The 27,510-nt window shown below is 56.0% G+C and overlaps 10 protein-coding genes and 1 non-coding gene across 11 annotated transcripts; 6 read left to right on the forward strand and 5 right to left on the reverse strand.

Annotated features, from left to right (window-relative positions):
- Nucleotides 1–780: 780 nt before the first annotated feature.
- On the forward strand, nucleotides 781–1,111 carry BDV59DRAFT_203570 (uncharacterized protein; the record flags this gene model as incomplete). Its single annotated transcript, XM_073694288.1, has 2 exons — nucleotides 781–834; nucleotides 887–1,111. The coding sequence occupies 2 exons, from the start codon at nucleotides 781–783 to the stop codon at nucleotides 1,109–1,111; spliced, it is 279 nt and encodes a 92-aa protein (XP_073546155.1).
- A 287-nt stretch (nucleotides 1,112–1,398) lies between these two features.
- Nucleotides 1,399–1,471, reverse strand: BDV59DRAFT_t118. The gene has a single exon. It is a non-coding gene; the product is annotated as a tRNA-Lys (tRNA).
- A 164-nt stretch (nucleotides 1,472–1,635) lies between these two features.
- On the reverse strand, nucleotides 1,636–2,902 carry BDV59DRAFT_182523 (putative SNF7 family protein Fti1/Did2). Its single transcript, XM_073690374.1, has 2 exons — nucleotides 2,689–2,902; nucleotides 1,636–2,615 (listed from the first exon to the last, which is right to left on the reverse strand). The coding sequence occupies exons 1-2, from the start codon at nucleotides 2,731–2,733 to the stop codon at nucleotides 2,025–2,027; spliced, it is 636 nt and encodes a 211-aa protein (XP_073546156.1). The 5' UTR covers nucleotides 2,734–2,902; the 3' UTR covers nucleotides 1,636–2,024.
- A 50-nt stretch (nucleotides 2,903–2,952) lies between these two features.
- On the reverse strand, nucleotides 2,953–4,764 carry hacA (transcription factor HAC1). The gene has a single exon (XM_073696917.1). The coding sequence runs from the start codon at nucleotides 4,376–4,378 to the stop codon at nucleotides 3,065–3,067; it is 1,314 nt and encodes a 437-aa protein (XP_073546157.1). The 5' UTR covers nucleotides 4,379–4,764; the 3' UTR covers nucleotides 2,953–3,064.
- A 464-nt stretch (nucleotides 4,765–5,228) lies between these two features.
- rad7 (DNA repair protein Rad7, protein) lies at nucleotides 5,229–7,809 on the reverse strand. The gene is made up of 4 exons (XM_073696921.1): nucleotides 7,473–7,809; nucleotides 7,383–7,421; nucleotides 7,307–7,334; nucleotides 5,229–7,258 (listed from the first exon to the last, which is right to left on the reverse strand). Coding segments are annotated over exons 1-4 (1,779 nt in total). The 5' UTR covers nucleotides 7,475–7,809; the 3' UTR covers nucleotides 5,229–5,548.
- An 11-nt stretch (nucleotides 7,810–7,820) lies between these two features.
- BDV59DRAFT_69186 (DNA repair protein RAD16) lies at nucleotides 7,821–11,396 on the forward strand. The gene is made up of 10 exons (XM_073696916.1): nucleotides 7,821–8,014; nucleotides 8,131–9,041; nucleotides 9,090–9,419; nucleotides 9,467–9,575; nucleotides 9,623–9,697; nucleotides 9,747–9,805; nucleotides 9,852–10,072; nucleotides 10,123–10,169; nucleotides 10,217–10,343; nucleotides 10,392–11,396. Exons 1-10 carry the CDS (start codon nucleotides 7,966–7,968, stop codon nucleotides 11,374–11,376), a joined length of 2,913 nt encoding a protein of 970 aa, XP_073546159.1. The 5' UTR covers nucleotides 7,821–7,965; the 3' UTR covers nucleotides 11,377–11,396.
- An 817-nt stretch (nucleotides 11,397–12,213) lies between these two features.
- Nucleotides 12,214–14,023, forward strand: BDV59DRAFT_203575 (C2 domain protein; the record flags this gene model as incomplete). The annotated part of the gene is made up of 2 exons (XM_073694289.1): nucleotides 12,214–13,013; nucleotides 13,078–14,023. The coding sequence occupies 2 exons, from the start codon at nucleotides 12,214–12,216 to the stop codon at nucleotides 14,021–14,023; spliced, it is 1,746 nt and encodes a 581-aa protein (XP_073546160.1).
- An 827-nt stretch (nucleotides 14,024–14,850) lies between these two features.
- On the forward strand, nucleotides 14,851–18,601 carry BDV59DRAFT_69376 (putative ARF GTPase activator (Csx2)). Its single transcript, XM_073696919.1, has 4 exons — nucleotides 14,851–15,005; nucleotides 15,089–15,222; nucleotides 15,278–17,028; nucleotides 17,076–18,601. The coding sequence occupies exons 1-4, from the start codon at nucleotides 14,942–14,944 to the stop codon at nucleotides 18,478–18,480; spliced, it is 3,354 nt and encodes a 1,117-aa protein (XP_073546161.1). The 5' UTR covers nucleotides 14,851–14,941; the 3' UTR covers nucleotides 18,481–18,601.
- An 840-nt stretch (nucleotides 18,602–19,441) lies between these two features.
- BDV59DRAFT_69279 (putative YT521-B-like splicing factor) lies at nucleotides 19,442–21,360 on the forward strand. The gene is made up of 5 exons (XM_073696918.1): nucleotides 19,442–19,528; nucleotides 19,607–19,648; nucleotides 19,882–20,080; nucleotides 20,131–20,630; nucleotides 20,708–21,360. Exons 2-5 carry the CDS (start codon nucleotides 19,616–19,618, stop codon nucleotides 21,284–21,286), a joined length of 1,311 nt encoding a protein of 436 aa, XP_073546162.1. The 5' UTR covers nucleotides 19,442–19,528; nucleotides 19,607–19,615; the 3' UTR covers nucleotides 21,287–21,360.
- Nucleotides 21,354–23,928, forward strand: BDV59DRAFT_209060 (sugar porter family MFS transporter; the record flags this gene model as incomplete). The annotated part of the gene is made up of 6 exons (XM_073695319.1): nucleotides 21,354–22,193; nucleotides 22,265–22,521; nucleotides 22,580–23,274; nucleotides 23,328–23,345; nucleotides 23,409–23,448; nucleotides 23,517–23,928. The coding sequence occupies exons 1-6, from the start codon at nucleotides 21,894–21,896 to the stop codon at nucleotides 23,926–23,928; spliced, it is 1,722 nt and encodes a 573-aa protein (XP_073546163.1). The 5' UTR covers nucleotides 21,354–21,893.
- A 2,982-nt stretch (nucleotides 23,929–26,910) lies between these two features.
- On the reverse strand, nucleotides 26,911–27,479 carry BDV59DRAFT_182601 (RpiB/LacA/LacB family sugar-phosphate isomerase). The gene has a single exon (XM_073690375.1). The coding sequence runs from the start codon at nucleotides 27,427–27,429 to the stop codon at nucleotides 26,938–26,940; it is 492 nt and encodes a 163-aa protein (XP_073546164.1). The 5' UTR covers nucleotides 27,430–27,479; the 3' UTR covers nucleotides 26,911–26,937.
- Between the last annotated feature and the right edge of the window lie 31 nt (nucleotides 27,480–27,510).

The raw sequence follows: 27,510 nt of genomic DNA on the forward strand, positions 1-27,510 counted from the left end.
AAAGTTGCATCATCAGCTATACAAAATTGCCTCTTTCTCGATATCGAGTAATTAATTTATCGGATGTGATGAACATGTGAGACGGGTTAGGGCACTGGCAGAACTGGCATTCCGTAGAAAAGGCTGCTCGGTTCTCGCTTCGGACGAGCGCCATGATCTAGGAAGAGCGAAAAGAATCCGTAAGCGCATACAAGACATCTCCGCCGGTATATCCTGTCTCTCCGGCGCTAGTAGACGTCAGTATGAGTATGAATTTGTTCCGAATATGTACTTACATGAAGATGTGAGACATTGTAAGAGCGGTTGACTTTACGTCCAATTTCACACGAGCGAGGGCTATTCAATTTGGAATGTTGCCTTGTTCCTTTTAAGACATCGGTTACAGGTGGTGTTAGTTACTCTTTCGGGGAATCCTGCCTATTTGTTGTATAGATCCACTCGCTTATAAATGTGGCAAACCAATTCCAACCGGACTGGAAACTCATCATGGCGGGAAGAAGAATTGATATAATTCACTAGATATAGATAGCATTATCGTGTCTGATCAGCCAGTTAGTCGAACTAGGTGACATAAGAGTATTCCCAGCTGCAGAACTGCAGAACAAGACCTCACCCTCATGAATATCATGCGTTTGATCAGGAAACCTATTGGGACATGGCATGGCAGGATAGTAGCTAGAACCCCCGCATATATAGACGATATACCTATATGAACCATCCAAATGCCAGAGAGCTACCCCTCACAACACAGTCCCACGAGTCTTCCTATCTACCTCCAACATGGCAAGCACCAACACCAACTCACCCACCACGCCGCGTCGCCAGCACTACGACGTAGTTATCATCGGCGGAGCGACCAACAGCTAGCTCATCGATCGCCTGGAAGCTGAGTACCAACCCAGACTTCAACGGATCTGTGCTCGTCGTCGAACGCGATCCGTCGTTCTCCGCAACCAAAGCCAGCAACAACTGCATGCGCCAGCAGTTCGCAACAGCAATCAACACCCAAATCGCCCAGTACGCCGCCGACTTTGTCAAGCGAATCGGCGCCGAATTCCCCGCCGACAAACGCATCCCGAATCCCCCGATCTGCAGTTTCAGATACCTTTAATGATTGATCACTACTCGTGATGACAATAGAGGAATGGTTCTGTGTGGTACGAGAAGCGGACATTGTATTGGGAATCTCTCTATGTAGTTGGTTGTCAGGCAAATGGAATTAGACTGAAAGCGGTGATTGGAGGGCAGAGTAACACAAAAGCAGAAACTGAACACGGGGAGCAAATCAAAAGGACAGTCACAGGCCACGCAAGAGCAACCCGTGACCAACACATTAATTCCCCATCCCTTTTAACCACAAAAAGATGTTCCTCACGAACAGGAGGGAACAAAAATGTTAGCCGAACGCGGGGGTCGAACCCGCAACCTTGAGATTAAGAGTCTCACGCTCTGCCGATTGAGCTAGCCCGGCCGCGTTATTGGAAAAGGCGATCGTATTTTAATTTATGAGGGAGCGTGTAGTTCAAGCTTCAAGCGATGTCTGAGCGACCATTCCATCGTGTACAGCGTACTGCGTATACAGAATGTACCTGCACTACTAGAGTATCATGAAACTACCTCCCTACCTAGGTGTAACCCGTATTAGATTTTACGCAACAGATCGTTCCAGGTATGTGTCTGACTGACACAGCCAGTCAGTATACTGACAATGAGCGTGCATGCGTATATATATCAACACTCCCAAGAACACCCAGAGACAATCAAATCGTCTTCTAATTCTGTGAAGCTGCCCACTACCGGCAGCACAACCAAGCATACCACATGAAGACAATCGCAGTACACGCCCAACAGACGCCAATGATAACTAGTTCCCAAACGACCAAGACAAGCAAATAAATGTATCAGGACATAACATCGTGAATGCAGTAGACGTAGACACGGACGCAGCCAGCACTCAGGTGCCGACCAACCCAAACGACAACCAGCACCATCACCACCACCAAGCACTGACTGAGCAACCCCCCCTAAGTCGCCGCCCTAAGCGCCCTCAACCTCGCCCCCAACCCATCCTCGACCTCCGCATCGGCCTGCTTCTGATCCTTCACCCGGACTTCCTCGTTGGGCGCCTTATCGGCCTCCAACGCCAAGCGCATATCGACGCCGGCATCATCAGCCAGCTGCTCCATCAGGCGATCGACATCCGCCTCGCCCTCAGCGCCATACTCCTGCATCGACACGCCCTGCGCGACGTCCTCGATGGCGCTGCTGGCGATCTTGAAGTCCTCGGAGCGGGCGAGGAAGTTGTTCGCGTGCGACACGAGCGTCTCGAGGTTGACGCTGCGCGAGGCGGCGTCGAGGCCGCGCGAGGCGAGCGCTAGCGTGCGTGACGTGTCGCGCGTGCTCTGCGCCGCCTTGAGCTCGTTGATGATCACGTCCGCGCGCGCCGCCTCCGCCCGCAGCGTCACCTGCCGCCGCTTCTCGCGGACCGCCGAGGCGGCGTGGATGCGGGCGATCTGGAACTCGCGGTTCTTCATCGCCTTGTCGGCTTTGGCCTTTTCCGATTTGAAGGTCGCTTCGGCGCGGGAGGCTTCTTTTTTGAGGCGGTTCGAGTGCAGCTGTGGGTGGGCTTTTGTTAGTGGGATGATGGTGATGTGAGGGGGGTGTGAGGGACTAGTCATAGTCACTCACCTTGACATTAGTCCGGGCTTCAAAGATGGGATCTTTTCGAACCATTTTGAATGGAGGGAATTGGATGAATAGATATGAGTGTAGAGAGGAGCAAGTGAGCGAGCGTGGAAAGAGACAGACAGAGAGAGAGTGTGTGAGGTGTGGGGAGTAGTGAGTGAGAGAAGTTGAGATAGTGGTCCAGCGGAGGCAACGGTCTTGCCGCTTTAGATGAGGGGTGGCAACGTCACCCGTCGCTAAGACTTAGCCGTTGCCGTACAGTGTTAGGTGGACAGTCTGCCCGATTCTTGTGCATCTAGATTTCTCTACAATTTATATACATCTACAATTCAGAAATAAAATGAAGGAAAAAGTGAGAATCAGTTTAAGCTATTATACATCATTCCTTCCCCATCAGCAGAGACGTCAACGTCTCGCCGGGATTCTTACTCCATGAACGCCGTGTGACCCGATGCGTCTTTCCTAAATGATTGCGCCGACCAGTCTGTGGTGCCCGTAACCCGCTCAAAAATCGTTTGCGTCGTCCCGAATGCTCGAAGCGGTCTATCGCCCAGACCACGGTTAAGAGGAACTCCCAAGTCCATCGGCCCTCTCCGACCGCGGGCGTCGTCGACCGGCCTCCCGGAGAGATGGTCTCGCTAGCAGCCAGCTGCAACGCTCGGCCCGTCGCATCGCGGAGTGGACGCGCCAAGGCCGGGTTGCACGCCAGCAGGCGGGCGAGAACCTTCATCCGGAAGGGGGTGGCCGGACGACTCGAGGTCTTCGAAGGGGACAGGCTCGGAGTCGAAATTAACCAGAGAATCAAAGGGAAATGCTGATAGATCTCCGCCCGGGACCAGTTCAAAGGGGACCCCGTCTTCAACGACTGAAGAATCCGGGTCAGCGGGAGAATCACCGTGGAAGAGGCGGCGGAAGTCATCGTCAGAAAGAGGAGCTGCAAGGTCATCTGCAGCGTGAGCGTCGCCGCCTGCCCCGAGGTCAAAGAGGGGGAGCGCGCTTCCATCTCCTTCGAGTCCCGCGACTGACACTGCAGGTCACACAACATCGCTGCAGGATGTTGTGTCAAGTCGGAGGACTCAGCCAGAGTGGAGGGCTTCAGGGTGGGCGAGTAGTCGGTGACGGAGGGGGTGGGGAAGGGGATGCGCTCCATGGGGAGTTCATCGTGCTCCTGTTTGAACAGGGTCGGGGTGAGGGTGGGTGAGGGCGAGGCGGGCGACCCGGCGGCGGCCTTGGGGGTGGTGCCGCGGGAGCCGCGAACCTCTGCGGCCAACTGGGCGACCTGCTGGTTCAGACGGTTGTTCTCGGCTTCCATCTGGGAGAGGCGCTGGAGGAGGAACTGGTTCTGCTGTTCCATCTTGATCTTCTCGTTCTCCAGCTTCTCCATTTCCAGCCGCTTGCGTTCACGGGAGGTCTGCGCGGCGGCACGGTTCCGAAGAACTCGCTCGATCCTGCGCTGTTCCTTCTCGTCTTCCGTTTTGGCACGTTTTCTCGGGGGGAGGTTGGTCTTGGGAACAGGGAGCTCCTGGCCCCACGATTTTCTCTTCTTTGCGGGCTTCTTCTCCTCGGTCGTTGGCTCTTCAGACTTGACCTCGGGATCCTTCAGGGAGGTATCGGCGGGAGAGACGGTGAGGACAGGGACGTCCATCTCCGGCGTACCGGGCAAGCTGTCCACGGGGGACAACCGGTCTTCCATTGTCAAGCGGATTGAAATTGAATGTTGAAGTGTGTAGATGACTGGGACTCTGCAAGGAGTATATCGATATGATGCAGAGATGGAGCTTGAGGAAGTGGGGGGTGATTTTACATCCACTGGAGCCTAATGACTAGGATAGAAGCCACGGTGTCATACCGGACACGGACGGAGGGTGAACTCCGGACCGGGCAATGATTGGGGGACCCAGAGACGCCAGAGACAGAGGACTGGCTGGAGAGAGGAAAAGGACAAGTGGTCAGAAGGAAGAATGGGAGGGAGAAGAGGGAAGAGGAGGGATTGCGAAAGGTTTAAGTAGAGGCCAGCGTGGTCAGATTCACTGGGGGAAAGGAGGCACGTAAGGGGGCGGAGTCGTCAGCCAGGGAGGGTAAATGACCGGTAAAATACCTCCGGGAGGGGGGCAATTCTGGTGGGTAATATGGTAAGAGGCGGTTCCGGTAATTCTCCCTGTCTAGGCCCTCGTCCACCAATCACCGCGGTGGGGCCGTTCCATTGACTGCCATTTTTAGCCATTTCGGTGTCCCCATCAATTTGCTCAGCCGCGTCGATGCATGCGTCGATCACGAAGGATTGTAGTTTTATAGGAGGATGATGAGTGTAGTTACTCGAGTTCTTGTTAGGCTCCCAAGACAGCTCAGCTGGATACTGCTTGCTGCGTGTATAAAAAGATACGAAAGCCGAGACGACAACCCTGGAAACGGTGGCGAGAGATCATCGGCAAATCTTGACACTAATGATGAATCATTCCCAAAGTGACACGGGGATTTGACGGAGAATATGGAGAATCATCGAATGTTCGAAACAAAAAGATCCGGCTGAAACCCACCGGGAAATTGTGGCACCATCCGCCCATCCCCTGCCCCTGTCTGTCTCATCATTCACTGTACGGAGTACCAGGGAGTCCTATGGAGCGAGAGATGTTTCCTATAGATTACTACGTCGACTACGAAGATGCCTGTCACAACTACTAAATTACCCCTTTTATCCGTCGATATCCAATGCCGGTAGCATTCCAGTCAACATTCCTCAATAAACCATGCATACGAGAATCCCACCGTGTCAATAAACACTACGAAATAGGGAATTTATTTGTAGGTCCTGCATATGCCGTAAGAAAAACCATCCCCTTTAGGGATCAACGCCTTGCATCTGCTACGACCCTTCAACAACAATAGTATCCTGCGCCTTCAATCCACCAATCAGGGCCACTCCCTTCGGAATCCGGGCCTCCCGCACATTGAAACATGCAAAGGCGATCAGCTTTTTCAGTTCCGGGCAGCAGCGGAAGATGCACCCCACCAGAAAGTCATCCATCACCGTATGGAACGACACATCTAGTTCTTTGAGCTGCGGATAGTATTTCCCTTCCGAAAACACCTCTTCCAACGCAGTCCGCGACACATGCCGGCACGACGAGATGTTCAATTTTTCGATCCTGTCCCCCGAATGACCCATCAGGGCGACAAACCCGCGTGATGCGAGTCCGATCGCCTCCGGCGGCCCGTCCGGGTTGGCGTTGTTGACGTCCCTCGTCGAGGAGAGGTCCACCACTTCCAACGGTGGGTTGCGCCAGTCGGTGAACAGATCGGCATACCCCTGGTCTTTGCAGACGACGTTCCCCGTAAACCGAAGCTTGGTGAGTGAATGGCAGTTCGCATGGATAGCCGTCAGCAGGCGGTCGTCGGCAATTGGGAACCCCTCGAGCGACAACGTCCGCAGGCGTGGGCCAACTCGGGCAACCATCTCCAGGAGTTTGGCGACGTCGGTGACTTGGACGAAAGCGAGCGATAGATGTTCCAGGGAGGAGAGGGTCGAGATGGCTTCCAGTGAGCCTGTGCCCATTCTCCAGCATTCTTTCAACTTGAGACGTCGGAGATTGGGACAGGATTTACATAGCGTGCTCACTGTCTCGTCATCAAATGACGAGTCCATGTTGGACAATTTGAGACTCTCCAGCTGGGGCCCCAACTTCTCGAACAGCTTCCGCCAGTATGCATCCGAGATGAGGTTCGCCGCGTCCAACTGCAGGTGTCTGATTTTGAGGTCCCGATCGAGCATGTATTCAAGAACCCGGTCTTTCATCTGCCCCGCAAAGCGCAGGTTGACGTGATGGAGACCCGGCATGAAGGCGAATATCTTCTGGAAGTCATCCGTTTCGAGTTTAGCCGAGTCATAGATATCAATAGATTCCAAGTCTGGGCGGAGGAAGAGGTTCAGCGTTCTGGGGGTCAGGACCCGTCGCTTGGACAGAATCTGGCTCAGACCATGTAGTAGCGACGCCGGGAGGTCGCCAAACTCCTCAATGTCGTTGATGTTGTCGGCGACTTTCTTGGTGCACAGTTCCGCCAAACTCAATGCGCCCTGCTGCGCGATCCCGTCCAGCAGGTTGCTCTGGTTTTGACGGCGGCCCGTCCGAGGCCCTCGCTTCTTGGCCTTGCCCTTCTTTTCGTCGTTCGCCTGTTCCTTGGAGCATTTCGCGCAGAGGAGGCCCCCGTTGGGTCCCGTCTTGCTGTAGGGTGTGACCGTGAAGCGCTTGCCGCAGAGTTCACAGTTCTCCAGCTGTCCCGGCATAGGCCGCGCCTTTTCGTCCATCATCTCCCTCGCGATGAGATCATCGTCGTCGTCGGGTTCCCCGATGCGCCGGGATTTACGACGAGCGAACTCCTTGCTCTGTTTGATCCGGGCCAAAGCGACGGCTTCCTTCCGCTTGCGCTTCTTTCTCTGCTCGGGGGATTCGCTGGTGGTCGATTCGGAACCTTCATCTTGTGCGTTGGGTGGCGTTTCGGGCGGTTGTTGACGTTCGGCCTCTCGGACTCGTCTTTCGTAGTCCTCCTGAATTTGGGCGGCGGAGATGTTGTTCGACTAGATGGATGAGTAGAGGTTGTAGGACCGGGATGAGGAGACACTCACCGCTAGGAAATCGGTCAGGGCCGATTGACTGTTCTACGTTAGTTGAGACTGATAGGGAGCGAGGAGGCGAACATACGGGCCCCGGATTCGGTTGCGCGGTGGTCTCCGATCAGCCCTGGAGATGATGGTTAGCAGGGTGCGAAGATGAAGCTGTCAATGGACGTACATTGTGACAGGAGAGTCAGGGTTCGAGGGGTCGAGTGGATAAGTGGGGAGAAGATCGCAGTTAGTAGGATGGAGTATGGAGAGGGAGAGTTGGAGGGTCGTGGTGATTTCGCGTTCCACTTAACGCGTGATTCTTATCGCTCTTCGTATTGTGATCAATCGACAACCACAACAACGACAACCACCACCACAGCAACGGAGTGAAGGATGACTGCCTGGTCGCAGCCTGGTGCCTAACAGGGGTCCCTGTTCGTCTGGTTCTGCCGAGGTCGTCCGTTGAAAAGATTTTCTCCTGACCCAGCGAAAACTTGTTGACCATAGTATCCACTCGCTCATCCGTCAATCCAGACACGGAGCTCACCCTGTTGCCACTGCAGCTGGCTGCGTCTGCCGCCGTTCCTGCAGAGTGACCTGCTGATAATTCGATTGCCCTTTACTCTAGTCTCATTACTTGACAAGATTGTCGTGTTTTTTTTCACTCTCCTGGACCCGGAATGGGGAGAAGGCCGTCCGCTGCGAAATCGGGGGCGTCGTCACTCGCAGGTAATATCTTGACATGCATATTCACTTCAACCTCCTGATATTTGCCGTCTATGGCAAGAACCAAAAGGGGATCTCTCGTTTCCTGTGCATTCACTGACGGAATGTTGCGATTCTAGATGCCCCCCCTCCAATGCAACGACGAACCTCTGCGCGACTGACTCGACAGTCCTCGTTCAACTCCAACCCCGGTAACCCTGACACACCCACTACTGCGTCGACAAAGACGATGGATCCCCCAAAGTCTGTTGGACCTGGATCCAGGATCAAACGGGCGTCCCTCGAAGTCGCCATCCCAGTCCACAGCCCATCGCCTTCTGTCACGACTTCGTCCGCCGCCGGTGACACCTCTCGTGATGGTACCAACGAATATAATACGCCTGATACCAGCGTCGCTGTCACGCCGGTCGCATCTGATACTGGCAGGTCAAGGAAGAGAGTGAGCGCTTCGGCTCGGGCCCGAGAATTGCGTTCCAGCACCATGTCCCTCAACATGGGAAGCGGAACCAAGCGGGGTTTTACAGCCGTCGCGGATTCCAGTCCTGATAATGCGGATGAGGCGTTGGCTTTGTCCCTCCAAGCGCAGGAATACCAAGCTTCTTTTCCCAAGCGACAGAGACTCGGATCCATCAAGTCCGAAATCGCAGACTCCGCAGAAGAGAGTAGTCTTTCACCATTGGACTCGGATGGTGACATGGATGTGGATGAATCGGAGCCGTGGCAGCCACAGCAGTCGACGAGACGTTCCCGTCCATCCACCAAAAAGACCGTGATCCCGAATAGTGAAGACGGTGACTCCTTCCTGGATGATGGGTCGGACGATGCGAATCTGTATCTCACGACTTCGGAGGGATCCTCTGACTCGGAGGCTGAGATTCCCCTGATGGCTCAGAGGCCCCCGAGACCTGCAGCTAGATCTGCGGCTACCTCGCGCTCGAGACCCCAGAGAAACCAGGCTCGAAACCGGACGGTGCCGTCTCGATTTGAATTCCATTCTCGACCTGAAACCCAGTCTTGGATGAGCTATCGCGTGAGTTGTGTGACCCTGTGGATAGGAAGCGATATTAACATGCGACAGGCATTCAAGGAACGTAAGAAGCTCGAAAAGCAGCATCCGCTCATCGTGACTATGTGGGATGAGTTGCGGAACTCTCCTCCTATCACGCCCGTGCCCGCCGAGCAGCCCACTGGAATATCGAGAACCCTCAAATCCTTCCAGCTTGAAGGTCTCAACTGGATGATGCGTCAGGAACAAACCCAGTATAAGGGTGGTCTGCTGGGGGACGAGATGGGCATGGGAAAAACCATCCAGGCTGTGTCATTACTCATGTCTGACTATCCGGCTGGCAAACCGTCCCTGGTGGTTGTGCCTCCTGTTGCTCTGATGCAGTGGCAATCTGAGATTGCGGTCAGTACCCCCTGGACGGGCTGTGGCTCTTCAGCTAACCCTTCTAGGACTACACAAATGGTCAGCTCAAGGTGCTGGTGTATCATAATTCGAACAGCAAAGTCAAGGGGCTTAAGAAGAAAGACCTCCAGGCATATGATGTGATCATGATATCTTGTATGTCTTCCGGGCGGGTAATTTGATTTATGTCTAATCGTCGACAGACTCTGGACTCGAGTCGATCCATCGAAAGGAGTGGAAAGGCTGGAATCGCAGTGACGGAATTGTCAAGGAAGACAGTGAGTGAACTGACCGCGGCGAACACGGTAGAATGCTCATATGCTCCAGGCGTCATCCATGCCATTGACTATCATCGACTGATCCTCGACGAGGCGCACAGTATCAAGGTATGTCGTCTGGAAATCTGACTACTTCCTGTGCTGACGTTTGCAGCAACGGACTACGAGTGTTGCACGGGCGTGTTTTGCGCTCAAGGCGACGTACAAGTGGTGCTTGTCCGGGACTCCGGTGCAGAACCGAATCGGTGAATTCTTTTCTCTTCTGCGTTTCCTCGAAGTTCGGCCCTTTGCTTGCTACTTCTGCAAACAATGCAAGTGTCAGCAACTCCACTGGTCGCAGGATGCGGAAAAAAGATGCACCTCGTGTAAACACAGGTACGGTACATGTCGTTTTTGCTCGTGTTCTTCACTGATGCCCGCCGCAGTGGATTTAGCCATGTTTCGGTGTTCAACCAAGAGATTTTGAATCCGAGTAAGTTTGGAAAATTTATATGAGCGTACCCTCCCTAACCCGTGCAGTTACCGAGCGAGACAATCTCGACGGGAGAAAGGATGCCTTGGCCAAGTTGCGTCTTATCACCGACCGAATCATGCTCCGACGTGTCAAGCGAGACCACACAGCTTCGATGGAGCTCCCTCCCAAGCGGTGAGTGCTGATAGCACTGGGTTATCGCTTTCGATGCTGATGATCTAGGGTGATTCTTCATAACGAGTTCTTCGGAGATATCGAACGTGACTTTTCTCGAAGCATCATGACGAATTCCAGCCGGAAGTTTGATACCTACGTGAGCCGGGGTGTCATGCTCAACAACTATGCCAACATCTTTGGCCTTATCATGCAGATGCGCCAAGTGTCGAACCATCCCGACCTGATTTTGAAGAAACACGGCGAGATCGGACAGAACATCCTGGTATGCAATATCTGCGACGAGCCGGCGGAGGAGGCAATCAGGTCTCGGTGTCATCACGAGTTCTGCCGGCAGTGCGCGAAGGACTATATCCGGTCGTTCGACGAGGACTCGGTGGTCGACTGCCCGCGGTGCCATATCCCGCTTTCCATCGATTTTGAGCAGCCGGATATTGAGCAGGAAGAGGAGCACGTCAAGAAGAACTCGATCATCAACCGCATCCGGATGGAAGACTGGACGTCGTCGACGAAGATCGAGATGCTGGTGTACGAGCTGTACCGGCTGCGCAGCAAGAAGCAGACGCACAAATCGATCGTGTTCTCGCAGTTCACCTCGATGCTCCAGCTGGTCGAATGGCGTCTTCGCCGCGCGGGGTTCAACACGGTGATGCTGGACGGAACGATGACGCCGGCGCAACGCCAGAATTCGATCGACTATTTCATGAAGAACGTGGATGTTGAGGTGTTCCTGGTCTCGCTCAAGGCGGGCGGGGTCGCCCTGAACCTGACGGAGGCGTCGCGGGTATTCATCGTCGACCCGTGGTGGAATCCGGCGGCCGAGTGGCAGAGTGCGGATCGGTGTCACCGGATCGGCCAGCGACGCCCGTGTGTGATCACTCGACTGTGCATTGAGGATTCGGTGGAGTCTCGAATTGTGCTGTTGCAAGAGAAGAAGGCGAACCTGATCAACGGCACGATTAACAAGGACCAGGGCGAAGCACTGGAGAAGCTGACCCCGGAAGATATGCAGTTCTTGTTCCGGGGGGCGTGATATCGATTCAAGGATCCCGGTGCTTGGTTTTTCTTGTTTGTCACAGTTCACGGCGAGACTTTCCAATTTCCCGGTTGGCGTTATGGCTTGCGATGATACACTCTCTATTAGATACCGCATACAGAATATACGAGACTTGATCGAGAGTAAATACTGACGAGCGACTGTGTGAAAGAAATTTGTCTACCAACTGGACGAGAACAGCTGCATGTTCGTCTGTTTCAGCCCTACGCACGGATGGATGGGGCACATGGCTGTCACGCATTCCGGGTAAACAATGATCGATATGATCTACATCTGAGAGAGACAGATCCTTGGAGATAGACACAGACATGACCGAAGGTACTACTTACTAGATCAATATCGTCATGGAGAGTCTATAGAGTCCATAGGAATCGGCAGAGAAATCGGATCCAGAGACCCTTCCTGAAGAACACCCGGTCGACTGTGGCGATCGTCAAAGCTTGGCTTGCTTAGTCGTTGCCCCTCCGGCTCAGGGATGAAGGTCCTTCCTCTTTCCTGTTCCTCCATCATCCTCTCCCTCTATACTTCTTCCTACTTCCTTCATCACTTCATCACTTCATCTCCTCTTCACCTCTTCACCTACCATGACTCCCCCCTCACCATCCTTATATCATCGTTACCAATCCCTTTGAACCCTTACCGGCAGTCGTGCCGGGCATCCGCTGCAGGAGACTCCACTTCATCCTCCCCCTCCCCCCCGCTGATCCCTGAAATGTGGTAGGCAACAGCGATACCCTCAAATTCCAATCCTTTCTCAAATCTCCTCTACCTTTGCTCCTTCACCATCTATCGTCTGGTCAGCCACTGCCCGTCATGGAGGAGCCACACCCTCAAGGGCGCCCGGCGCATGTGACGGACAAGTATGCGCCGAGGATCGTTGACAAAACCGAGCATTTACACGACCGGGCCGTCGCCATGAAGGCCGCCATCACAGGGGACGAAACCGCCCATCACCATCAACCCGCCGGTGGCTTTGACAGTACGCCGTTTCCCTCCGCCCCCGCAGGCTACACCATCAAGTTCACCTTCCACCGCGGCATCAATCTCCCCTGCGCCGATTTCGCCAGTTTCTCCTCCGACCCGTATGTCGTGGCGCAGTTGATGGTCGACCTCCCGCAGCGCCACAAGGAGGACCCCCCGCTGACCTTTCGCACCCCGACGGTGCGCAAGAACCGCGATCCGGTCTGGGGCAGCGAGTGGATCGTCGCCAATGTGCCCGCGTCCGGGTTCCAGCTCAAGTGTTGCATCTACGACGAGGATGCGGCCGATCACGACGACCGTCTCGGCAATGCCTCCGTCGAGGTGAATGGCCTCGATGAGAACTGGCCGGGGCTGAAGGAGCGCACCTTCAAGGTGAAGAAGCGCACCGGCAGTAAGCGCGTGTATCTGTTCGGGAACATCGCGGCGCTGGCCTCCGGCCGGCTTGATGTCGGCTCCCACCTCATGATCAGCGCCGAGTGTCTGGGGAGAACCCCGGGCACGGAGGGGGCGCAGATGTACACCGTGGGCCCGAACTACTGGTTCAAACACTTCTCCCCACTGATCGGACGGTTGACGGGCACCAAGGACGAGGTGCAGAGTGGGAGCGGGAACCAGCAGACCAGCCGTTATAAGTGTGTCTCTCCATTCCATGGAACCTGGAGGAAAAATGCTTACCGTTGGCGTGTTTGTATCTAGTTTTCAAGCCATCCAGATCCAGCTCCGGGGCCCGGTGCCCGCGCAGCTGTACCATCGCTACGTGGAATTTCGCCCCTTCGTGGCGGGCATGTTCACCTCGCACAGCCTTCGAGGACGCATCCTCAACCGCGCCCTCCACCATCAGCACCGCCGGATTTACAACTTCGACCGGTCGACGCTCCATGGGCAATTCGACGCGCCGTCCACGGCCTTGACGCAGAAGTTCCTCGAATTCGTCCACCACGCCCAGGGTGGGCGCATCTTCACCTACGTGCTGACCCTGGATGCGCAGTTCCGGTTCACGGAGACGGGGAAGGAGTTCGGGATTGATCTGCTGAGCAAGCATACGATGCACAGTAACGTGTCCATCTACATCGCCTTTTCCGGCGAGTTCTTCGTCCGTCGGCGCAAGCACCGTCACCATTCCGATTCGCACCACTCACCGACGGAGATTCCGGTCGAGGAGCCAACCGAGGAGACGGAGGCATCGAACGACCCGGCGGATTACGAGCTGTTCATCGACAATGACAGCGGGACGTACCGGCCCAACGGCGACTGCTTGTCTCTGCTGAAAGGATTCCTGTCGGCCAACCTGCCGGGCCTTCACATCACCACGCTGGACTGCGTCAAGGACGCGGAGCGCATGGGGGCGATGAAGGACGAACAGCGCGAGTTCAAGAAGAAGCAAGGGTTCCAGATGACCTTCCTCCAGCAGACCGGCAGCAGCTCGTCGCTGTCGCTGTCCAGCTCGGACGAGGAGAAGCTCGACGAACGCACCGGCGTCTCGCTGAAGAAGCGCGGCGAGCTTGCGCAGAAAGTGCATGAGATGCGGGATGTGAAGGGGCAGGTCATGAAGTGGGCCCAAGCCGAGGACCAGAATCCCGAGCCCTCTCGGTCTCGTTCGGCGGAGACCCCTGCAAAGCCAGGGGAAGAGAGGGATGGATGAGACGAGACGTTTATTGTTGTTGGTCTTTAATGCGGGAGGCGTATTTTCGACCCTCCTTTGGCTCATGGACAACAACCCGCAGATATTAATAGCATGGAGGATACCCGACCTTTGATTCTTGTGTATTTATTCTTCCGGGTATGCGGACGCCACTGTCTACCTGGTGTTTATGACTCTGTTCGTTGGAATAGGACAGACTGATCTTCTTCATCCCCTTGTAGCCGCAGTGTCGTCTGATGCGAAGAGGCTGTCAGACGGATATAAATAGACAAAGAATGACCAGAACCAGTCACATGGACATTAGCAGATAAATAATACTAGGTACTTCAAGGCGTTTACTGTATACTCCCTGGATCGTGTGGATGGTAAACCCCGAAGCGACTAGCGCGGGAATCCTCAGGCACAACAATGACCGTCTATGTAAGCCATCACTTCCCCTCGTGATTTCTCCATCTCAGTCATTCTCCTTTCTCTCTTTCTCTGCCTCTTCTTCCTCTTCCTCTTCCTCTTCTTCTTCCCACTGATCTCTTCTCACGCTTTCGCACCTCTGCTGCATTCCTCCTCTCCCTCTCTCTCTGCATTCCGTCCCACGATAAACACCACCCGCTCGCTCCGCGATAGAGCCCCTCTCCCCGACCGCAATCCACCTACCAGCCTCACTTCTACCCTCGCATCCTTCTAGTTTCTGGCCTTTTTCACCAGTCACGCCCATATATTCCCGCTGCGAAGCACCCATGACTTGATTCCAGCCTGGATGACGGCTCACTTGCTCCGGAACGTTTGCGACCACGTCGACGTGCAACCCGTCCACTCCTCCGACCGTGGGCGCGCATACCGCTAATGAGCATCCTCGTCTCGCTCCGGTGAATCCTGTCGACAATCTCTCCTGTCCGGTGATTTACTCCGTCGTCGATCACAATGGGGAACGTGGGAAGCCGTCTGGAAGACTCAGGGAGTCCATATTTCAAGGATCAAAACCGGTGTATGATCCCGCCCCTCATCCTTCATCTCGTCGTCTTATGACCCCGACGACGTGAGAAACGACCAAACTAACAGAAGACACAGTTACGGTCGCTTCCGTGACCATCACCAACTCGAAGAACCGCGTCCTGTTGAACCTCGTCCCGAATGCCTTCCCCGCCACCCGATACACGGCCAAGCGCGATCCCGGGGATGACGCCCCGATAGAGTACATCCAGGTAACGCCCAACACCCGGAGGGAGTGCTCATGCACCAAACTGACTAGCTACGCAGGATCCCGATGCGGCCCCCTCCGCCGGCCTGCCGTCCTTCCTCCTGCGCCTCTCCAACGACGACGAGCTCTACTTCAAATTCAGCTTCATCCTACGGCAAACGCAGACGGGAAACAACATCGCCGGCTCGACCGTCAACGGGGTGGCGACCTCGCTGCCCGAAGTCGCCGACACGCTGCTGACGGGGTTGACGTTCGCATATGCGCCCAACTCGCGCGAGCTGGACAACCTCATCACGCGCGAGTTCCACGCCAACCCCAACCTGCAGGACAACCCGAATGTGTACTTCATGGGGGATCACACGACCGGCGGCAGCCCGTCGGCGCAGTTCGACTGGTCGTGGAAGTGGAAGCCGCCCCGGGCGACGGAAGACCGCGGCGGCGGCTGGCGGAACAGCTGCAGCTTCCTGGAGTACGACCAGCGCACGAACCGGCTGAACACGCTCGCGCATTTCTCCTTCTGGGTGCACAACGGTGCCCGCTCGCTGGCCAGCCCGCAGGCCTTGTCGCCCAACCTGGACATCAGCGTCCCGCCGCGCAACCGCATGCCCTCGTCGCAGTCGGTGCTGTCGCATTCTAGCGATGCCGAGCCCGGCAATTTTCCGCCTGGTACGCCACCTGAGGCTGGCGAGGGTGCGCCCCCGCCGCCCCCGCCGCCCCCGCCGGTGAAGGTGGATTTGCAGCATTCGCGGCCGGGCGAGGATATGAGTGCGGTCGGGGACGGGCCGTTGTTCCGGGCGACGATGAAGGCCCTTGAGCAGAAGACTGGGAACATGCGGGCCAAGATCAAGAAGGTGCTGAAGAAGGCGGAGGCGGCGCAGCAGGCGCAGCAGGTGTGCAATGACGCGGTGGATGCGTTCCTGTCGGCGCTGAACGAGGCGTCGACGACCAACGCGAACGCCATCCAGCCGGCGCTGGATCACTACTTTGAGAAGACGGCGCGGCAGATCCTGAGCTACGAACGGCTGAATACGATCCAGCTGCAGCGGCTGGTCATCGAGCCGCTGATCAAGCTCTACAATAACGATATCAAGCAGGCCGAGGCGAAGAAGAAGGAGTTCGAGGAGGAAAGCCGCGACTACTACGCCTACGTGGGCCGCTACCTCGGACAACGCCAGGACTCGATGAAGGAGAAGAAGCGCGTCGAGAGTGACTCGAAGTACCAGGCGAAGCGCCGCAACTTTGAGCTGAAGCGCTTCGACTACTCTTCCTTCATGCAGGATCTACATGGGGGCCGCAAGGAGCAGGAGGTTCTCTCGCATCTGACCAAGTATGCCGACACGCAGGCCAAGAGCTTTCTGGCGACGGCCAAAAGGGTGGACGGCATGATCCCGCAGCTGGACGCCCTCATCCACGAAGTCGACCAGGTCGACAAGGAGTTCCAGTTCCAGCGGACGGAACGGGAGGAGAAGCGGCGTGCGCTGGAGAAAGGCACCAACATCTACCTCGAGCCTGACTCGTTCGTCTCGTCGGGCGTCTCCACCGTTTCGGGGAGCGCCAACGGGGGGCAAAAATCCGACTCGGAGTTGGGTCGCGCGGATAGTACCGGGTCGCAGCTGCGGAGTGTGACCAGCAATACGTCTTCGATGTCCATGCAGGGGAGTTCAGCTGGTATGAACACGGCCCCGACGTCGGTTCCGCCGTCGTCCGCGGGCTCTAGTGGACAACAACGGAAAGAAGGCCTTCTCTGGGCGCTTTCGCGGCCGGGGTCGCACATTGATCCGAAAGGGATCAACAAGCAGGCGTGGCACAAGTAAGTCATCCGCATCGCGGGAGATGAGACGGCTACTGACTGAACAGGTTCTGGATCGTCCTCGACCAGGGTAAGCTCACCGAGTACAGCAATTGGAAACAGAAGCTGGATCTGCACATGGATCCGATCGATTTACGGATGGCGTCGGTGCGCGAAGCACGGAACGCCGAACGACGCTTCTGCTTTGAGGTGATCACGCCGCAGTACAAGCGCATCTACCAAGCCACGTCCGAGGAGGACATGGGCAACTGGATCCGCGCGATCAACAACGCCTTGCAGAGCGCGGTCGAGGGCCGCGGCATGCAGGGGCCCCCGCCAGTGTCATCCAGCCACGACGGATCATCGCTGGGTCGCGACATCGGGTCGGTGCTCACAGGGAAGAACTCCTCCGGGAGCCAGTCGTCCCAGCCGGCCACCAGCACGAGCAACAGCGTCACGCGACGCACGACGGTCGGGGCGCGGCCGAGCTACGTCCGCGGCGACAGCCACAGCTTCGAGGAGAACCCATCCAAGCTGCTGCAGACGGTGCGCGACGCGGACCAAGGCAACAACTGGTGTGCGGACTGCGGGTCGGCGTCCAAGGTGGAGTGGGTGTCGATCAACCTGGGGATCGTGCTCTGCATCGAGTGTAGCGGCATCCACCGATCGCTGGGGACGCACATCTCGAAGATCCGGTCGCTGACGCTGGACGTGAACTCGTTCTCGAACGACATCGTGGAGATCCTCCTGCAGGTGGGCAACCGGGTGAGTAACATGGTGTGGGAGGCGACCCTGGACGGGTCGCAGAAGCCGGCGCCGACGTCGACGCGCGAGCAGCGCCTCAAGTTCATCACGGCCAAGTACAGCGAGCGGGCGTACGTGCCGGGGCTCCCCTCGCCGCTGTCGCACTTTGCGACGCCGGACGAGACGCTCCTGGCGTCGATCAAGAAGAACGACATCCAGGGGGTCCTGTACGGGATCGCGCTGCGGGCCAATGTCAACCTCACGGACCGGTCCCGGCACACGCACGCGGTGTTCCTCGCCCTGGCGGCGGCCGACCCGGCGTCGCCGACGTCCAGCCTCGCGGGGTCCGCGCGCAGCAGCACGTCCGTCAAGGCGATTCCGTTCCCGATCGCGGAGCTCCTGGTGCAGAACGGGGCGGAGATCCCGTCGCAGGCGCCCCCGATTCCCCTGTCGCCGGCGGCGCAGCTGTACCTGAGCCAGCGGACGACGCGGGTGTCCGCGTTTGGCGGTGGGACGGGGTCCGGGACCGGGACGACGACGACCGGCACGGGGAAGACGGCGGACACGCTGAGCTCGCTGCCGAGCATTCGGGGCGGCGGGAGCAGCAGCGAGCAACCGCCATCCGGACCGAGCTCGCTGGATAGCCGGGAGCGGGAGAAGCTGCACAAACGGGGGAGTGCGGGGGCGCGGTTTGCAGGCAAGGTGGCCTCATTGGGGATGGATCGATAATGGGGTAATGGGTAATGAGATGATGACACTGCAGTAGGTATAGCGGGAGCGACTGTAGATTGTGATTGTGACTGTGATTGTTTATAGGTACATCGAGATCTGAGATGAGGGTCCGTCCATGGGCATGTGCACCTCTGCATGTAGGTCGGTCTGTCTGAGACCGACACACCGACGTAAGCGGGAATGGGGACCATCCCCCGGGGAACACGTAACAGGGTCCCTGGGACTCCACTTGGACGAGGATGAGGATCACGATCACCGGGTTGGCGATGGAGATTTCTGGGTCTGTACACCTACGTCAGCGGGAGCGAGGGCCGGCGACGGATGACGTCAGGGTGCAGGGAGCTCTGGTTGACTGTCATCCTTCACCTTCAGGATCCACGGTGGCAAATTGGCAGATCGCGGGCGGATAAAAGATCCTTGCCAATAGACGGGAGGGAGGGAAAGAGACTGGGGTCTGGAGTGGAGAGTCGAATGGAGTGATGGCGTTCTGGTGCTATGGAGTGATGGAGTTGAAGAAATGACGGATGGAATGGGGCCTGTTGAGTAGCGAAGGTTCTAGTATACGCGGTGGGTGTGATTGGCTGGCGGGATTGATTGGCCGGGATCGTTTCCAGGAAGGGTAATTGTTCTCTGCTCTTCTCTTCTCTCTCTCCTTCTTGTCTTTCCCTCTTCCTCTTCTCTTCTCTGGTCTCGGGGGTTTCTCTTCTATTCTTTTTCGATCTTGTATTCGATGAGCTGGACGGGTTTCCCCGTACGTGCTTATACTATATTTCTCCTCTCTTATCCGACGTATCCTTGATTCCTGGGACATTCGAATTGTTCTATATCCGCTCCACCAATCACACTTCCCCCCTTCAGCCATCGATCTCAATACTCCATCCGTCTCTCTTCACGCTCCATCGTGGCGGATCTGGGCGCATCCAGGACAGTGTGATCTGCCCACTCGGTGTAGTATAATATAGCTTCATCCACTCCCTACCGCTACGCTCCCTCTCTTCTCCCTCCCTACTCTACCTTCACGGATGTCCAGGTAGGTCCAGCCAAGGTTAGTCCGGCCGGCACTAACAGCCTCGAGACTCGACTCTCGTGACTATGAGTCCCATAGAAAATAATGCTTCTTCAGATCCACCCAATGCCCACGATGCCCCGGGGCCTCGCCGTCAGCGTCAGTCTACCTCAGACATTGATACACGTTCTAGTCTCTTGACTCACAACCATGCAGCCCGCATGTATCCCTACATGCCCCCCGTCTACTACGACCCCTATCTCCCCTATCCCGTCTCGTACCCTCCCTCTTATCCAAATGTATATCCCTACTATCCACCCCCCTACCATTCGCAATTCCACCAAACGCCGCCACTGGTGAGCCAGAGCTATTCGCCCACTTACTACCCCCAGCAACCCCAGCAACCGCAGCAACCTCAGTACACTCCCTCGCCCTCGTCCGGCTCCTCGGGCTCCCGTCCAACTAGACACCCTTCCAAACCACCCGCTCCGCCGCCCGATCCAGACGACTACGATGTCTCCAAGACCATCGTAGACGGCTCGACCCCGATGCGCAACGCAAGCGCCGCGCCAGCCCCATCCCCCCCCAAAGGTACCTTGCACCCAAGCCGGATCCCACTCCATCCTGACTGACCTCTCCAGCTCGAGTCCCTCCCCGGAAACCGAAACAGTCCGGCCACGCCCTCTGGGTGGGAAACCTCCCCTCGGGCACCCGCATCGTCGACCTGAAAGACCACTTCGCCCGCGACGCCAGCAAAGACCTCGAAAGTGTCTTCCTCATCTCCAAGAGCAACTGCGCCTTCATCAACTACAAATCCGAACCCGCCTGCCGCGCCGCCCTAGACCGCTTCCACGACTCCCGCTTCCACGGCGCCCGCCTCGTCTGTCGTCTGCGCCGTCCCGGGACGGCGGCTGCCCCATCCCCAGCCCCAGCCTCAGCCCCCACCACCGACAGCGACGGCGTCGACGGCGGGGAGGGCACCACCCCGGACGGCGTGAACGGCGCAGGCCACGGCACCCCGCGGCCCAATCGGTACTTTATCGTCAAGAGCCTGACGGAGGAGGACATCGAGCGGAGCCGCCGGACCGGGATCTGGGCGACGCAGTCGCACAATGAGTCCGTGCTCAACCACGCCTACGAGGTAGGCCGTCTTCGTCCTTTCTCTCCTCGCCTTCTACATCATCCACCCCGCATCACACTGGACTAACGCGACGGCAGACCTCCGACAACGTCTACCTTGTCTTCTCGGCCAACAAGTCCGGCGAGTACTACGGCTACGCACGAATGATGTCGCCCATCCCCGCCGAGGACGCTGCGGCGTTCCGCCCGGAGCCCACGCCGGCATCGGCCCCGGCGCCCCCCGAGCGAGACCACCAGCTGAGCGTGACGGCGACGCCGGCGTCGGCGACGGCGCCGAACGGGCGCATCATCGACGATCCAGCGCGCGGGACCATCTTCTGGGAGGCGGACACGTCCGAGGAAGAGGATGAGGATGAGGACGGGGAGCGGGAGGAGCAGGAGGACCTGGTGGTGGTGCAGAATGGCTCGGGCGAGGCCGACGACGACGGCGACAACGACGACGAGCCGGCGGAATCGGGATTTCAGTCCATCGGGGCGCCGTTCCGGGTGCAGTGGTGCTCGACGGAGCGGGTGCCCTTCCATCGGACGAGAGGGCTGCGCAATCCGTGGAACGCCAATCGAGAGGTGAAGATCGCCCGCGACGGCACGGAGATCGAGCCCGGGGTGGGGGAGCGGCTCATCCAGGTGTTTCATCATCATCATGTTGATAGAGTGTGATTTCTACGCGGTCTGGTCAGCCTGCGGCGTTTAGGGGTGGGGGTTGAAAATGGGTATATACGTCCCCGGTCAATACAGCAATTATTACAGATCACTGTTGTTCGGTTCGATTGGATGGGGAATTGCGACTAATGCAGCAGACAACCTGTCAAACCGGCCGTTCGTTCCATGGCGAGTTAGTTTGTCGATGGAAAATTTCCATGTCGGTTGACGTCACGACTGTCACCGCGACACCAGCAACATCACCAACCTCCGTTTCGTCCCCTGCAACATGTACAGGGCTGGGATAGAATGCGCGAGCGAGGAATCGTATCGCTGCATCGGCTTCAATGGCTTCGACGGCCTCAACTTGCGCTGCGGTGGTTGCGCTGTCCCCGCGCGCCGTCCGTCGCCGAAACGTCCACTGCCGAACTATATCCATGACGGTCTCAAGTCCAAGTCGGACCCGGTGGCAATCTCCGCATTGCATCACTTAACTAGACGAGTAGACCGAGTATAAAAGGTTCCCTGTCCGGCCTGAACGGCCGTGTAAACTGCAACCTTCCCCCCCCAATACAATCCCTTTCTACTGTCTATCGAACCACGTCTCTAACGATCCACCTGCACCATGAAGTGGCCCTCCTTCATACCGCGCAATAAATTCGACACCGGAGGCCACTACCGGTTTAGCAGGGATGAAGACGCCGAGAAGGTCGCCGGCACAATCGACAGCCCTGTGCCGTTCTTGACCCTGCGGTCTTTCTTCCTCGGCGCCTTCGTCTCCATCGGAGGTATCATCTTCGGTTATGACACCGGTCAGATCTCCGGATTCCTGGAGATGGAGAACTTCAAGCACCGCTTCGGCCAGCTGCAGCCGGACGGCACCTGGGCCTTTAGTAACGTGCGCTCCGGTCTGATCGTCGCCATGGTGCGTGTCGACATCTATCTATCTATCTCGGCCATTGTCCTTGTTGTTGTTCATGACTGACAGACCTTCAGCTGTCCATTGGCACGCTCATCGGCGCGCTGATCGCCGGGCCCTTGGCCGACCGCATCGGCCGCAAATGGTCCATCGCCTTCTGGTGCGTCATCCTCCACGTCGGCCTCATCATCCAGATCTCCTCGCCCGCCCCGAAGTGGTACCAGGTGATGATGGGCCGGTTCGTGACCGGGTTCGGCGTGGGCGCCTGCTCGCTCCTCGTCCCCATGTACCAAGGCGAGAGTGCTCCGCGACAAGTCCGCGGTGCCATGGTGTGGTGCGTTTCCTTAAGCCCCCGAAAACAAACACCCCCAGTACACTAACGACACTCACAGCTCCTACCAGCTGTTCGTGACGCTGGGCATCTTCGTGGCGTACTGCATCAACTTTGGCACAGAGGACATGGACAGCTCGGCGTCGTGGCGCATCCCGCTGGGCATCACCTTCCTCTGGGGCCTCATCCTCGGCATCGGCATCATCTTCTTCCCGGAGAGCCCGCGGTACGACTTCCGGCACGGCCGCATCGACCAGGCCAAGAGGACCATGACGAAGCTGTACGGCGTGCCCGAGAACCACCGGGTGATCGTCGACGAGCTGGCCGAGATCAAGGAGCAGCTGGAGGCCGAGAGCCAGGGCAAGGGCGGCTGGCACGGCTGGATCGAGATGTTCCAGGGCCCGCGCATGCCGTACCGCATCTTCCTGGGCGTCACCCTGCAGGCACTGCAGCAGCTCACCGGCGCCAACTACTTCTTCTACTACGGCACCGTCGTGTTCAACGGCGCCGGCATCAGCAACACCTACGTCACGCAGATGATCCTGGGCGGCGTCAACTTCGGCACCACCTTCGGCGGGCTGTACGTCATCGAGCACTTTGGACGCCGCAAGTCGCTGATTACCGGCGGCATTTGGATGTTCGTCTGCTTTATGGTGTTTGCCTCTGTCGGCCATTTCTCGCTGGATGTGGAGAACCCCCCCGCGACTCCCGGCGCCGGAAAGGCCATGGTGGTGTTTGCCTGTCTGTTCATTACTGGTGAGTTGTCATCCCCGGTCGACTAGGAGGACTGTGCTAATGCTTTCGTCCAGGTTTCGCCATGACATGGGGTAAGTCTCAAGTCACGTCACGTACAGATTGTTTGTCGACTCCTTCCAAACTAACCGCTCTAGGTCCAATGGTATGGGCTATCTGCGCCGAACTCTACCCAAGGTCCGCACCCCACCCTATACACCCAACCCATACACATGCCAGGAGTAAACTGAACTAACCATGAACAGCCGCTACCGCTCGCGGGCCATGGCCATGTCCACCGCCAGCAACTGGCTCTGGAACTTCCTCATCGGATTCTTCACGCCCTTCATCACCGGCGACATCGACTTTGCCTACGGGTACGTCTTCGCCGGCTGTCTCTTCGTGGCCGTGGGCGTGGTGTACTTCTGCGTGCTGGAGGGCAAGGGCAAGACCCTCGAGGAGATGGACATGATGTACGTCATGCGCGTGCCGCCGTGGAAGAGCAGCAAGTGGGTGCCGCCGCCGCCGGAGCACCAGGTCACCACGGACCAGATGATGGATCGCCGCGCCGCCCAGGGCATGCAGGAAGAGGAGGACAAGAGTAAGAGGCATTCGGCTCTGGGGACGGGCCATGAGCATGTGGACGGCGATGAGAATGGGGCGGGGCCGTCGACTTAATTTGGAGGCTGGAGGCTGGAGGCTGTTTTGGAAGGGGTAATGGTTAGGGAAGTGTGGTTGCATTGGTGGGTTGAGGTTGGTGGAGGTGGTGGTGGTAGTGGTGGTGGCGGTGGGAGCTGGGATGGGTTGGTAGTTTACACGTTTTACGTGGGCATGTATATAATGACGGCTAGACTTCATTAGAGGTTGTCTAGATAATGGATCAGCGTTGGCATTTTGCCAGGTGCTGGTGTAGCTTTGGTTGCATTTAACGGGGTTGGTATCTAAAGCAAGTCTGCTCTATCTGTCAAACAAAGCGCATGATTGTACTATACCGCACTACTAAATACTAGGGCATTTGGTAGAGCGGTCAACTATGTTCGTACCAATTGTTCAACGTCGGGATCTGTGCCTTGAGTATGATACCCTTAACGATTGTGAGTGCATCAAGTCTTGAAGCAAGAACTTACATGTATGCCAAGCACTGATGCCCGACTTCCTACACAACAAAAGACTAGCACTACGTTATACCGTAGAGAGTAGTCTGTCTCCCTTGCTGCGGACCCACGCTATACTTCGAGGCAGTCGCCTCCTGGCAGTAGAGGCACTGCAGGCACCAGGAGCCACCGTCCTAACATTCTCCGTCAAGCCAACGTATGACGAAGAGGAGTGTAATCAGGGAGATAATAGAACGTCTTCGCGCGCGATGAACGGATAATAACATCAAGGTCTATACGCATACCGTTATCCTTATCCTTAGATAGGATCCTCTGCACGCCAGACTCCAGAGAGCGGGACTGGCCACAAGATCTTATCATCGACATGGGCGCCACCGCTTAGAACCCGTTAAACAAGGGTTGATAGCACGATGTTAGACAGTGTCGAGTAAGACCAACCGTTCAGCTACCAGAAAGCGTCCGATACCCCCAAAACTGCTCGTGAGTCACCCTCGATGCAGAGGATAGTATCCTACTGTCCCTTAGTGTTTTGTTGGTTACTCGCGCTCCCTCTCTGTCGTACTCGTTACGGTGTATGGGATCTTGACGAATTATTCGTCGGTAGACGGCACAGATACGTCAAGTAGGAGGAGTTTCGTCCCGAAGTTGGTGCTGGATAGCTGGGACCCTCGTACGTTGTCACGTACTTATCCTTGATAGGCATTTTGAGGATGGTAGAATCGGGATTACCTGCTTTGTCGAGGTGGTGGGATGGACCACATTCGTAGGGGCTGTTTCTTTACCTTATACTTCCCTGCGTGACGTTTCCACTCAAGTTTAGTCTCGGGCAAGGGGTCGATAGGCATTGTAAAGTGCTAATGTGGATATGCAATGAAAGAGGAACGAGTGGTTGAAGACCAAGATGGGACGTAAGACGTGGCGATAATAGGGGAGAGAGATAGAGAGAGTGAGAGGTGAGGTAAACGCAAGAGAGGATGACTAGATTGCGGTCGATGTTTGCGGATTGTCATGTAGAGACCTGTTGATGTTAGGCGTCTCTTCTCTCGTTAGAGTTAGTTTATCTAAACTCCATGTCGCTGGCTTTAACCCAAAGCGAACTGGCTAATAAAAATCTGGATCGTATTGTAGTCTTATCTCGGTGCCCCGCCGCCAGCAGGGACTTTACTCGGTCTTGGGAATATATCTTTTGTAAGTCTTGGTCTCTTATCCATAGAGAATGAACATACAGGTCTGTGATAATGCGCCGGTAGATCCAGTCATTTGTCTCGGAAGCCTTGACACAGACTTCCAAGTTTTGCTTACATACTGCGAACGCTTTATCCCCAGAACTCTGTGGCGCAACCCAGTTCGGCCCAGGAGGCCTGTCGGTACGCGTCCATTGTCCCAGTTCCGTTGCAGCAACCTCAGCATCAGTGATGTCCAGTTGGTGGGGGAGATGATGTCTTAGCTGTTTGAAGTGCAAGTCTTCGCGATGTGTTTGGGTCCATATAGACACGAATGGCTAGCCATACTGCATTGGTCTTGTTATATGGCTCGTAAATCACGAACTTTCCAGGAACAGGCATCTGCAGTTCTAAATGGACTGCATTCGGAACACCGAATGGTAAAGAAAAACATATGAGAAGCGGGTAACTTGCATTGGCGCTAGTTAGTGAAAGCTTTTTTTGGACATATACCGTAGACAACCCTTCCGAATACATGCCATGCTGCCGCGTCTAATCATAGAAAAAGAAGAAAGGGCAGTCAGAGTGGGCGAAAAGGGGCGCAAGATATATAGGCATGTAGATGCTGGTGACTGGAAGGGAGTGGGCAGTGAAAACCAGGTAGTTACTGGCATAGTAGAAACTCTCGATTCACCTATGTGATTCATTATAAATGTCCGCCATCTTCAAGCATGTGGTCTATCCCACCACCTCGACAATGCAGATAATCCCGATTCTACCATCCATTCTACCATCCTCGAAATGCCTATCAAGTGTGATGGTTCTTTCTATGATGGAACATCCTGTTGGCGTTTGTCGATGGAGTTTGCCTCTGGAACTTGCCATTATTCAAGATGAGTCATTCAAGACTCTATAAGACGGCTTTAGCCCACGGGGAATCTCTCTCTTTCTTCTTCTCTCCCCATCGCTAGATGGTCATGTCTAGGTGCCGGAATTAATCGCTATCTTTCTGAATAGACCCACATCAAGGTTAAGTACGTGACAACATACGAAATCGTGAAAGAACCACTACCCGAATTGAATTGGGAATATGCCGCACGGAAATAGTGCCATGCACAATGTTACTTTTGCCGGAAATCAGTTCCCAAGACCATGGGCCACACAGTGGCAGACGTCACATCTATCTTCGTCCAAAAATCGAACCAAGTCACGACAATGATCATGGATCATGTTATGCTTGTCGACGACTTCACAATACACTACTTCACCGACGGAGGAGACGGCCTATATATAATTGATGCATTATACAGTCAACATGTTAAGACTAGAAGAGTGAGGATCCATATCAAACCATTTTTTCGGGAAACCGAATTTACATTAACATCGTATAATCATTAGGTACATATGCATTACTTTCCAACCGCAAGGGACTTCTCATAATCATGGATCGTATTGATTTTCTGAGCACTGGCGCTCTTCGGATCAAAGCGATACTGAACCCATTCACCTGCTAGCTTTTTTGCCAACTCGACCCCGATCGCACGCTGTCCAAAGCAAAGGACCTGCGCGTTGTTGCTGAGCACGGAACGCTCCACGCTGAAAGGATCATGGGCTGTCACGGCACGAATTCCCGGGACTTTGTTGGCGGCGATACTGACACCCATACCAGTGCCGCAGATGAGAAGCGCACGATCCACCTGGCCATCTCGGACCAGCATAGCGGCTTTGACGGCTGGATGCGGGTATGCGGTTTTGTCGGAGGTCGAGTCGACCCCTACATCAATGATGGAATCCACGAGAGGGTTGCTCTCGAGGGATTTCTTGACTGCTTCTTTGTAATCGTAGCCGGCATCATCGCAGGCCATCGCGATGCGCAGGGGGACTGTGTTTGTTGTCGCCATTTCGGTTACTGGTGTTGGAGGAAATGAGAGGGTCTTCAGTGGATGTCAATATGGATCTAATTTGGCAAAGTCTTCCGCAGT

Source organism: Aspergillus ambiguus (assembly GCF_047715705.1).
Source record: "Aspergillus ambiguus strain CBS 117.58 unplaced genomic scaffold BDV59scaffold_25, whole genome shotgun sequence".
In the NCBI taxonomy this organism is placed as follows: Eukaryota; Fungi; Ascomycota; class Eurotiomycetes; order Eurotiales; family Aspergillaceae; genus Aspergillus; species Aspergillus ambiguus.